This window comes from Vulpes lagopus, chromosome 8 (genome assembly GCF_018345385.1).
Source record: "Vulpes lagopus strain Blue_001 chromosome 8, ASM1834538v1, whole genome shotgun sequence".
NCBI lineage: Eukaryota > Metazoa > Chordata > Mammalia > Carnivora > Canidae > Vulpes > Vulpes lagopus.
The window spans coordinates 96930583-96943750 of NC_054831.1; the positions used below are offsets into that span (position 1 = coordinate 96930583).

A 13168-nucleotide genomic window follows, 5' to 3' on the forward strand; every position below is an offset into this window, starting at 1 on the left:
TTTAGATTTGGGGTATGTGTGGGGAAAGAGAGTCCCAGTTTGCTCATTTGTTTCTCCCTGAAAAGGCCAATTTTTAGGCAGTGGCCCAATAGCTTATAATTAAAGATGAAGCTACTTACTGGCTAGGGCATGGAGCACTAGGATAACTGCATAAAGTTTGGCCAAGTGCATTATTTCTTGGGTCCTGTCCTTCATTAGGGACATCTTGGCTAAGAGGTGGAAAGCAGCAACCTTCCACTGAGCTCCATCATGTATGATGGCTAGCAGTGCCATTTGCATAGTCTGGGTACTCCCATTGCTGTTCATTCCGTTAATCCCAGGATTCTTCCCAGGCAGCCAAATGATTAAGGGGAAGGGTGATATCCCTTAGCACCATGGCATCCAGCAAAGGCCTGAGGATAGAGGAAGCCACTTCCTCCTGCAGGTGCAATATAACAGAGAGCCCAGGTTTGGCTCCATCCTATCTCAAGGAGGCGTTGGTAGTTGGACTGAGTCCTGGTGGGCTATTTTCGTGACCTAAAACTTAATAGGCTACCGGGTATGAAAGGTCACAGACTCTGTGAGAGCCTCTATTTTCCAGAGAGCCTCACATATATTTTACTTGTTGTCTTAATGGGGTATAGTACAAAGCCGAGGGTGGCAGTTTCTTGCATCAGAAGCCCTTGGGCAACTTATGGCTATCCTAAAGGTCCAGAGACTCCAGGATGCATGAGAAGAGGTTGTCAAAGTCTCTTAAATGGAGTCCTTGATGGCACTAATGGGAGTTCCTGTTGATTTTAATTTGGAAGTAAAATTCGTAAATAAAGAATATGTTGCTATCAGAAACTCAAAAGTACTAAAAGATGTTGGAACTGTTTATCCTAAATGAGTATTATCAAATGAGTCTCCTTGGAAAAGGATGTCATCAATGTAATGTCATACCTGTGTCCCTGTGAGGTTACAGCAAACTGCAGCTGAGAGGCTGCTGAAATAGGCACTAAACAGAACACATGAGCCATAGCTACAGCAGCAAAATATTTACCAGTTGTTTGAACAGAATCAGTAATCCTAATATTTGATATTGGGTATGGGGAAGCTAATGGATGGGACCACGGCATTAATGTTTGTAGTAATCCACCATAAAGTGCCCCCTTTATACTTTTGTTATATAAATTCTTTAGTATATAAATTATATTAGTATCTATTATTTAGCATATAATTAGTATATATTTAGTATATTACTTAGTATAAAATACATATTAGTATATATTATTTAGTATATAAATTATATACTAAATTATAAACAAATTTAGTATATAAATTTATTTTTTTAATTTTTTAAAAATAAGGGTTCTTTTTTTTTTTTTTATTCATAGAGACACACAGAGAGAGAGAGAGAGAGGCAGAGACACAGGCAGAGGGAGAAGCGGCCCCATGCAGAGCCTGACGTGGAGTGGAACTCAATCCAGGGTCTCCAGGATCACGCCTTGGGCTGCAGGCAGCGCTAAATCACTGTGCCACCGGGGCTGCCCTAGTATATAAATTTAGTATATAAATCTAATTTCCAGTTAGATTATAAAACTTTAATATTATATGTATTACACATATGTATATATTGTTATATATGTATATATTACTTATCTTTTACTTTCTCCCCCTAAATCTAAAGTCCTGCTCTTTTTGTTTTTATTTTTAAATCAGTAAATAATCTAGGACAAGCACTCTGTTTGCTAGAGCGGTATCTGCTTAGTATCTAAGATTTAAAGCTCTGTTTTTCCCCCTGGGCTTGTGGCTAGTGATGGTGGCAGTCCTTTTTCCTCGTTTTCTCCCTGTTTCAGGCTTTTACCCCTTGAAGGCTCAGTCTTTACTTTCTTTTTCTGGATGGTAAGAGGAAAGCAGAGGTCCAGGTGACTCCAGGCAATCTCTCCCTGGGATGGGCCAGTCCACAAAATATTCAGTCCTTTTCTCATACTCCTGCTTTCTAAAGAGCAGAATCTTTTAGAAGGGCTTATATTTCTGGGCAGCTGAACTTTTTCCTTTTCGTCTTCTTTTTTAAAATCTTTTAGATGTTTGCCTAATAAGCTCCTGATGGTCCTGAGTCCTGAGTCTGTTGCTCACAGGAGAACCACACATCCTTTTCTAGGATGTCCCAATCAACCTTAGATGAGCTACATTCCACATTTGGGAGAGCAATGGTGGCATCAGATTTATGTTTCACATTTTTTTTCTCCTGAGCATGAGACCCTTTGCATGGTGATAAGCAGCAGCTCTTAAGAGAGCTGCTTAGGTGTTCCACATTTTTAAACATTAATTGGATCACCTCTTCAGGATTTTCAGTGGGAGCTAGAACCAGATGCTCCTTTCTTCTCCTTTTCATTAAACACTGTGCCACTGATCTCCAGAGATGGTACTTCTTAGACCCCAGTTGTTTGGGGAACAAGTCACTTGAGACAGTAGCAAGCAAAAACAGCCTGTAATGTCCCAGACAGTAGGTACTTTCATCTCCATGACTCAGACAGCCTCCGTGCTTGTCACTGCTACCAGTTAGTGAATTCAACTCCCATGCACTAGGAGGGTAGTCACTTCTCATCCACTTTGGAGGGAACTTTTCAAGATGTAGCCAATTACCTATACACCCCCAAAGGTTCTGTTCTGGACGCTGGGTGGTCCACCATTGCGGGGAAATATGTCAACTGCCCCCTTTAGATCAGGAAATCAAGGCAATACTCAACAACAGCAACAACAAAACAACACAGTGCAGTAGTCGCCGAAGACCAAGTGTACCAAAATCAGGGATGCTCTTTCAGGCAGTGGCCACTATTAAGACAGAGTTAGTACACTAAGAGAAGTTTAAGGACATATCATTTCCATTTGGTGTTAAACCACCCAGCTTGCTGTGCCAACTGTGTTAAGATTTTCACCCGGAATTGTTCTCATCAGGTACAGTAAGACATGCAGACCCAGAAATGATTGTCATGAAGGAATAAGTTTATACTCACAAATTCCTAAAACCAGAAGACATGGCATACCATGCTATTCAGGGCCACAGGGGAAGGACCATGGTTGGTCAGAACACCACCTCTCAAAGGAAAGGGCAGAGCATGGCCCAGAGCCTTTATTGGGAGTTTTTATGGGAAGGATTGAGTGAGGCAGCAAGGTAAGTACACTGAGTAATTTTAGCACTGGATAGTTTGAATAATTGCAGTAAACTCTGGCACATAGGGGTAGCTCTGGGGTGAGTTAGGGCAGGGCAGGGGGAATATTGCCTTGGTGTATGAGGATTGGGGGTATGGACTCTGGATTGGTTCGTTTGTATATCAAATGTATGCTCCCAAGGGAGTCTTCTGTTACCTCAGGAATTAGCTAGTTCTAGGAGGGGGGCAGTGTCACCATGATCAAGACTCCAAAGGCCAGAGTATCAAGAATACAAAAGATAAAAGTATAGACAGCACATTTGTACCAAATGACAGAGATTCCTATGAACTATAACTGGAAAAAAAAATCAAGAAAGAACTGGATATATCTCATATTTGCAAAATAAAAATACTTCTCCATCGACATCTACGTAGGTCCATATAGGATTGTAATGTGAAGGAATACATACTTGGTTAATAATGTGGATTGTTGCATATGTGGTTAGTAATGTGGATTGTCGGATGGGGCGGGAGGTGCTGATGTGGGGGAGAGGAATTTTCATGACAGCAGCAGCATGCCAAACATCCCATTATGTAAAATTATATGTGCCATAAAAAGATGCATGGAAGAATGGCCACCAAAATGATAGCAGCAGTTACCTTAGGGTGATATGATTTCAAGTGACTATTGTAAGCTTTAATGTTATTTGAATTATTTACAATCACCATATATATTTATATAACTAGAAAGAAGAAATATAGTCATTTGCAGCTTAAAGGAAGACCTTTTTTTAAAAGATTTTATTTATTTATTCATGAGAGACAGAGAGAGAGAGAGAGAGAGAGAGAGAGAGAGAGAGAGAGGCAGAGACACAGGCAGAGGGAGAAGCAGACTCCATGCAGGGAGCCCAATGTGGGACTCAATCCTGGGACTCCAGGATCATGTCCTGGGCCGAAGGCAGGCGCTAAACCTCTGAGCCACCCAGGGATCCCCCCGGAAGACTTCTTTTTAAGTTTAAAAAAACATTTCCAGTTTCAATAACATTCTCAAAGTCATAAGCATCCTCACCAAGAGGAGGAAAAGTGATAGTATAATGGTCAGAGTTTGAGAAAATCAACTATAAAGTAAATATATGTTAAACATTTGGCCAGGAAGGTCTGATATGAAGCCTAATCCACACTTAAAAACTCAATGACTGTACAATTGTTATTCAAGCTATAAAAACCTCTTTTCCTAGTCTCCTGCTGTTAAGAATCAGGAACAAGGAGAGTAAGATTAACTTCATGATAATCACTTGTGGATTATTACAAAAGAAGAATAGAAAATAAAAATTTTATGACAATATTTCATGTTGAGCCAGATTTCCCACTAGGGCATTTCCTGCTTTAATGAATGAATCAGGACTTGGTCACTTGTAATGAGATTCACAGAAAGGGAGTTCAAGCATGAGTACAAGGATACATTAAAATAAAGGAAACATGGGATTTCCTCCAAGTTAAAAACCTTCTGTGATGCATACTTTTTGGACTGAGTCCAAAAATATTTAACTAAAAGCTATACAATGGTTGATTAAATGAAATCATGTAAAAACTGAATGTATGAATAAAAAAGAATTAAAGAACTGGATGCTAACTTTTCAACTATCATTTTTGTTATGATTGTCTGCAGTAAAAGCATCATTGGAAGTGAAAATGAACAAGGTTATGGTACAGTTAGTAGGAGAAAATCAGTGCTGATAATCTTTACTTGCTCATCCTCTGAGACTGCATCTTATACTTCACACAATGTGCTCAAAGTCCCACATGAGGGCCTGGGGATTGCCAGGATGTGTCTCAACAGAGAGGATTCAGTATAGAGAGAGTACTATAACAACAAGGGCTGCCCCAGGCCATAGCAACAGGGACCAAGGAAATACATTTTGATTATATAAACTATATAAAAGTTGGCTTCAGGATTTCATGTAAATACTTCACTCACTTTAAAATATGGGTGAAAAAATCACCCAAATTCAGGGCTAATTTAGCTGTCACCATATAGGAGGAAAACAATAGCAACAAAAACAGTCCCATTTTAAAAATTTCATCAATACAGGGGCACTTGGGTGGCTCAGTCAGGTAAGCAACTGCCTTCAGCTCAGGCCATGATCCCAGGGTCCAGGGATCAAGCCCCGCCTCAGCCAGGGAGCCTGCTTCTCCCTCTCCTCCAGCTCCTGCTCTCTCCTTTGCTATCTTTGTCTTTCTCTCAAATAAATAAAATCTTTCAAACAAAACAAAAAAGTTTCATCAATAGAGACACAAAAGTACTCAGGATTGAGAGTCATCCTTCCTCATCACTGCTACTCCATGCGTCTTCAAATGCTGGATTTAATTGTGATTTGGTTGTAGGCTAAAAAAGAAAAAAGGAAAATTTGATTGTTTTAACTCATAATTTTAGGTTCACAATATAGTTACATATCAAATGAAGAGCAATTACATTATTTTGAAAATAATGATAATTGTTAATTCAAAGTTAAAGTAACGTAATATTCCACATACAATGTAAGGCAATGTAACTTCATTTTAAATAGACAAGCCAGAATTTATCTAAATTACCAATATTTCCTTCAAAGTTATTACCTCAAAACGTATATATAAATTCATCTACATACACACACACACTTGTGTGCATGCACACGCTATGATGTTGCTATTGCTTATGACATTTCTGCAACACTGATGAATTATCTGGAGAAGGTTGCACATTAACATACATGTGGCTAAGACTGGACTCAGGTCTATAATCTGACCTGACAGCCCAAGATATTAATGTTGGCAACTTTTATTGTTTCGATGGACCAGACTTTACAAATACACAAACACCATATGTGGGGATAAAGTGTTCAATCAAACTGAGTAACACCATTTTTAGTCCAAAAACTAATATGAGTCATTAAGTACTGAGATTTACTTATTTTTTCATAGCTGGTAAGGCAGTTCTCAAGTGCATGAAGAATTCGTCAAAACTGGTAACAGGTTTGTCATTAGCTCATAGGTTTTCCAGGGAGATTTCTTTGAAAGATATCATGCATTTGGATGGTGTTTATTTAAAACAACAAAACATTACAGTATTCTTACAACTTTAGAGCCCCCCCCTAATAAAAATAATCAGCAACTTGAGGAATTTTAATGATCTGTGGTATTTCAAATCAATTTACTTTCTGAGAAAACTTTTTGGATGGCTACCTTCTTATTCTCTGGCAAATGACTAAAGGACTTTAAAGATGGACTCATTTTTTTGAGTATCTGGTCATTTTGAGCCAGGTTTGCTTCTTATTCTAAGCTTTTACATTTGCTACAAGTGTGTTCAGACCTCAAATCCAACAATGTATTAGCACCAAAAGTACTCCTTTATTACCTTAGATACTGCCTTTTACACTACACAGCAATGTTTTATGTTAAGAGGAATCCCTTAACATGTCTAAGCATGTTCACTGCTTTTTGATATGACTTAGAATCTTAAAATTTAAACAGTGATAACAGTAGAGAAAGTGTGAACTTCTAGTAAATTCCCCAATATCATCCAGGATAGTCAGAAAAAGACATAATAATTTAAGTATTCTTCATGGCTGTTAAAGCTACGGATCAGAATCTATCACTTAAGCCTAATGCCCACTACTGGCACCATTATTAAACTTAATGTTGACTATCATCACTTAGTTGTACAAACCAAATTCTATGATATCTCAAATGTCCAGATAAAAAAAAAAACTATTACCAAACCTCAGCTAATTATTCACTTATTTCTAGCAGTCAACTGATTTTTTGTACCATACTAAAGTTTATTTTTTCATCCAAATGTTTACTGAATTTCCTGTCTTCCTGGGTTTATAATTTAACTACTAAATTAGGTTATTTAGTGAGAGTTTATTAAAAGATGTATATTTCTTAACCATAGAGAACAAACTGATGGTTATAGGGTTGGGATGAACACGGGTGAAACAGGTGAAGGGGATTAAAGTACACCATCTGCTGAGTACTGAGTAATGCACAGAATTACTGAATCACTATATTGTTCACCTAAAACTACCATAACACTGTATGTTAATTATACTGGAATTCAAATTAAAAAAATAAATAAAGATGTTTTGTCCCTGGGGATTAGGTGAGTCCTCTCTCCTACTCTACCTTTAGAAGCCTTTAACTCTGCCTTAGAAATCTCTCAAAAATGTCCCTGAGTGGATAAGCCACACAAAGGTCACGCTTCCTAACTCCACTATGGAAGTCCAATATTATTTTATTTTAAGATTTTATTTATGTATTCATGACAGACAGAGAGAGAGAGGCAGAGACACAGGCAGAGGGAGAAGCAGGCTCCATGCAGGGAGCCCAACAAAGGACTCGATCCTGGGTCTCCAGGATCACGCCCTGGGCTGAAGGAGGCGCTAAACCGCTAAGCCACCGGGGCTGCCCTGAAAGCCCAATATTAAACATTTAAATTTCATTTGAAAACTCAAGAGAAAAGCAAAATTATATTTCATTGCAAATTATTGTTGTTATGAGCAAATAAATCAAAATTGTGAAAACTGAAATATTCATAAATTTTGATAAATACTATACTAATACACAAATACTATAAATTTTAGTATTTATAGTAATAAAGGATAACAATATAAATGCATTATAGTACTATTCTTACAGTTAGATTTTATTGCTAAAAAAATCACAAATAAAACCTACTTGTAATTAAAAGCTATAGTAAGAATGTTGTATATGGATGTAGTACCCATATTACTGTTTGAGACCCATTGATGAAGTTTAATTACCATCTATTACTTTTCTCTAACGACTCCTCCTAGTGGACATCCTTTTTATGCTTGAACCTCACCAGGCTGCCTGTTCTATTGACAGACAGTTGTAAATGTTATGGAGATAGAGAAGCATGATTTAGAAGGGATCTAGTTCAAGTCCAAATAATGGAAGAACAAAACCAACCCTCATATCTACCACATATACATCTTGGTATTTTCTAAATTTCTTACTGGTAATTATTGGAAAGTCTCTACGGGTGCAATATAGGGCTGTCTGTGTTGGGAAATGATTACAGCTGGCCTCAAACAACAGGGCTTTGAACTACATGGATCCACTTATATGTAATTTCTTTTTTTTTTTTTTTGATAAATATAGTATGGTATTATAAATTTATTTTCTTTTCCTTATGATTTTAATAACATTTCTTTTCTCTAGCTTACTTTATTATTTATTATAAAAAATTTATTATAAAATACAGTACATGACACATATACAGAATATATGTTAATTGGCTATGTTATGGGTAAGGCTTCCTGTCAATAGTAAACTAATGAGTAGTTACAGAGGAGTTGAAAATTACACAAAGATTTTTGATTGCATGGGGGTAGGAGTCAGCATCCCAACCCTCTTCATTTTTTAAGGGTCAACTGTACGTATCTACCCAGTGATAAATAAAACAGCTATGTATTGTGTGACTATCAAAATAAAGTATGATTCTTGGTGACAGGTCAGATTTAAACTATAATGTAGCTGCCCTATAGATTTAGGAAGGAAAAAATGATTAGAGTTATATAGGCTTGCCTTGACCATGACCAAGTTTTAGGAAAAGAGGGGAAAAGGAAGGCAGAGTCCTCAGAATAATAATAAAACAGACTGCCAATTAAGGAATACATAGATTTATGCTAAAGACCATAAAACTTTTTATCACCCAATGCCCTTCAATTTCTTAAAGTAGAACTAAATTCCCCCTCTATCTTGGATACCAGAGGAAATACCGCTAAAAGATTATATTTTGGTTGATGGGGAAGTAATCTTATCTCAATGGTGGATTTTAAAGGAGACTGAAGAACAATTTAGCTTGACGATTCTGATATTTGGAGATATCATAAACTTGTCCTCAGTCCATAAAGGATGGCAGAACAGGGATTCAAACACAGTTACCAGTATGATTATTATTTAGTTTATCTGAAACTGAAGACTGAATAAGTGTATATGAATGTGCATGTTTTGTTTTAAGTGTGTTATTTCTGGGAAACTGCAACATCATTTATTTGACAGGTGAGAGAAAAACACTTTTAAATATGAGTTAAATAGTAAATGTACATGCAAAGAGTAGGGTCTGGTGCAGACAGACTTCTCTCCTCAGATCTATACCATGATCACATTCATGTTCTACCTACATTCACAGGAATCTTTCAAACTACAGTTTTGTGAAAATTTTAGCACGTACCATTTTATGAAAATGATGCTATCTTAAAGTGGTGTATAAACAGTATATTTTGAAATATAAGGTTTTTTAGCTCTAAAATTTAAATATAAAGCTAACTTGTTTTTTGTATATCTCTATTTGCTTTTCTACTTGTTCAGTTTAATTTCCCATTTGCAAAAATTCTTCTAGATGAGAAGCTCAAACTAGGACTATAACAACATTGTACAAAATAAAGCATCAGTTACAGACTATATAAGTTAAGCAATTTAGTTTTTCTCTATCCTTTTTCCATATGTAAATCATAGATTTACTTTTATTTTTATTGTTTTCATTTGGTAAGTTATTGCTTTACCTTCTAACATAGACTTGACTGGTCTTTTCTCTTTTTGGGGGGGTTTCTTTTTTTATAGTTTTAACTTGGATTTACTGCATATAATAATTCCTAAACAGGAGGACGCAGTAATTAAATAATGCAAAAAAATGGCTGAGCCAAGGTATTTGGCCATACTAAGCTTTCTATAAAAGAATATATTCAATCATTTAAAGCAGCTATACACTAAAACTAATCAAACCATAATAAACTAAATTAGACATGTGATGAAATCTGAAAATCTTCATACATCGGTTGGCTAGCTGCTTGAAAATTTACCACTGTGTTTTTTCTCTCTTTTATTTGGATTGGGGCAAAAGAAAATAAGTGATAGGCTTTATACTATAGTAAATCACAGCAGTTGCAAATGTAGGTATGAAATAGATTTTGTCATAACTGCTAAACGGTACCAACCACCCCCATAAAAACTCATTTCTATGTGGTTTTGGACAGTCATGTTTTCACAAAGGAACTAAATACGTGAGAAATGTTTTTAGAATTTTAAACTTGCTCTACTAATACTTTTTATCTCCATTTAAGATGCTTTGTTTTATACCAAGACTTGGGTGAGATTAACTCATTTTTATACCAAGACTTGGGTAAGATTAACTTGTGTTTCTAACTGCATTATTTTATTTCCAACTTTAAAACATTATATATATAAATATTGGGTTTTAGACATTTGACTTTTCATATCCTAGAAATTAAGATAAACAGGGATGATTAACAGTGTTTAGTAAAATAATTTTTGGTGGGAAGGATAGAACCTTTAGACAGTGTAACATAGAAGTAAAAAAAATATAGAGGCTACTACTTAAGGCCAGGGGGCATGTCTTACTCATCTTTGTTTACCCACCACATTTTTAAGGCTGTTTATTCCCATTGCCATAGGTCATATTTGTATCAATTTATGCTCTAAGATAGGCACTAACAGACTGCTGGTAGGAATGTAAATTGGTAAAATTTGAGAGTGTGAATAAAAACCTTAGATATGTCAGACATGACAATTCAAGGGATAAAATCTGCTTCTAGGAATCTATCCAAATAAGCAATCAGAAACATAAGCAACTTATAAACAGGTATTTACCTTGATTTGGTTATAGTAATCAAAAGAAATGTCTCCAAATAGGTATATATTTAACTAAATTGTGATACATAAATGATAGCATGCTATGTTGTTAAAAACAAATTTACAAATTAAACCAGTGAAAAAGGTTTATTAAGTTAATAAAGTAGGATGCCAAGTTGTGTGTCTCAGCATATATTAACTATGTTTAAACAACCATATATACATAGGAAAAAACATGAAGTAAATTAAAGTGTTAATAGTAATTCAACTTGGGATCCCTGGGTGGCGCAGCGGTTTGGCGCCTGCCTTTGGCCCAGGGCGCGATCCTGGAGACCCGGGATCGAATCCCACGTCGGGCTCCTGGTGCATGGAGCCTGCTTCTCCCTCTGCCTGTGTCTCTGCCTCTCTCTCTCTCTCTGTGTGATTATCATAAATAAATAAAAATTTTAAAAAATAGTAATTCAACTTTAAAAATTTATGTTGTTCTTTCAATATTTTTCTGGATTTTCCAAATGTGTTATAACAGGCAAATTATTTTCCAAATCTGGAAACAGCAAGACATGTTTTAAAAGTCTCTCTCATGGGGTGCCTGATGGCTTGCTCAGATGGTTAAGCGTCTGCCTCCAGCTCAAGTCGTGATCTCTGAGTCCTGGGATCAAACTGTGCATCAGGCTCCCTGCTCAGTGGGGGAGCTTCTCCCTCTCCCTCCCTGTACTCCACCACTAGTGTTCTCTCTTTCTCTCTCTCAAATGAATAAATAAAATCTTTGAAAAAAAAAGGTCTCTCTCATATGAAGTACATTAATAAAACTATTTTCTTTATGATTTAGAAGTCACTATGAATTTGTATAAGTAATATTTACCTCATCATCATCTGGAACTGGTTCATATAAGGATGGTACCCAAGCAAGTATATTGCAGTCTCTGCTGCCACTATAAAGTTCCTATAACACAGAAAATAGAGATGTGATTGTGGGTCATTTTAAAGCTGATGCCAGTTTGAAATGAATACAGCATTTAAAGGACTAATTCTTAGGTTAGATCAATTAGATTAATTCTATTTCTATTCCCCAAAGAAACTTAGCTGATGCTTTTTGTTTGCTTGTTTAAGATGCAGTAAAGTTTTGTTTTGTATTTTAAAATATCATTAGGATATATCAGAGCTTGCTAACCTGAAAGTTTTAAAGAAAGATTCAACAACTTAGTGTGTTTTTTAAATTAATCATGGTATCCATTTAATTTAAATGTCAGAGCAGAGAAAAAGATGGGATCAAGAGTTTGTCCTCTGTCAATAACTGAGTTGTAATAAAGACATCAATAAAGAAAACATTAATTTCTAGCTAAAATAGGCCAGAACTTCACAAAAAATATTATTTAGCTCACAGCTGTCTAACTGGCTGCTATTCAACAGAAGAGCATTAAGACCCATATGCCATGCCTACTGAGAAGTTTATTTAATAAGGGGAAGCTTGGGTTGATGCACAATCTATGTCAAAGTCTTTATTAATATGCTGTTTACACACGGCTGAACAATGTTCATTTCTGTCCTCAATAAAACTTAAGGAATATGTTATACTGTCTAGTATTAAAAACATTCCTATGGGTCAGTGAAATAGATACTCTCACATAAAAAGGGTATAAAAAATTGGTATAATCTTTTTACAGAACAGAATCTCAATACAGGTCAAAAGTTTTTGTAAACATTTCTAAATCGACATGAAATTCAAGGATATCAGCAGTCTTATATTTAAAATAACAAAATATGGAAATAATTGTCCAAAAGGAGGATAATGATTTACATGTAAATTTATGTGCCATTCACAGCATAAGATAACCATTAAATTTGTTTTTAAAGAATATTTAATGATATGGGAAAATATTCATTGTCAAGAGAAAAGAGAAGGCTATAAACCAGAATCATCATGCGAAGGGAAAAAAGCAGGATGTAAAATCCTAGGTCAGTTAAAAAAAAAAAAAAGTTATGTAATGGAAAGAGGTCTAAAAAGAAAAAAGAAGAAAAAAACAGCAAAATGTTAAGTGGTTGTAGAACTCTGAATGACTAAGTAGTTTTTTTACACAAATTTATTTCTGTATTTCTACACAAATTTTTTTTTCAACATGTTCAACATGGGGCTTGAATGTACAACCCTGAGATTAAGACCTGAGCCCAGATCAAGAGTTGAGTTGACTGAGCCACCCAGGAGCCTCCAAACATTTCTAATAGTGAACGTTTTTCTTGCTCTGCTTTGCAATTATTTATTTTTTATTATTGTTCATCTCAAAAAGTTTGAAGTATGGTACAATTAGTATTTTTTTTAAAAGGGTTCTAGATAAAGGGGAATTAAGATTATAAAGTTATTTATAGGAAATATAGATATAAAAATATTAAAGTAAACTTGA

General features: G+C 35.6%; 1 protein-coding gene across 4 annotated transcripts in view; it reads right to left on the reverse strand.

The window, feature by feature from the left end:
* Nucleotides 1–5112: 5112 nt before the first annotated feature.
* The window catches only part of ERCC8 (ERCC excision repair 8, CSA ubiquitin ligase complex subunit), a 56586-nt gene continuing 48530 nt past the window's right edge, over nucleotides 5113–13168 (reverse strand). For all 4 annotated transcript variants that reach the window (XM_041766054.1, XM_041766052.1, XM_041766053.1 and 1 more), the window contains 2 exons: nucleotides 11632–11712; nucleotides 5113–5499 (listed from right to left, as the gene is read on the reverse strand). In XM_041766054.1, the coding sequence (XP_041621988.1) occupies nucleotides 5431–5499; nucleotides 11632–11712 (150 nt within the window). In that variant the 3' untranslated portion in view covers nucleotides 5113–5430. The remainder of the gene's footprint in view (nucleotides 5500–11631; nucleotides 11713–13168) is intronic.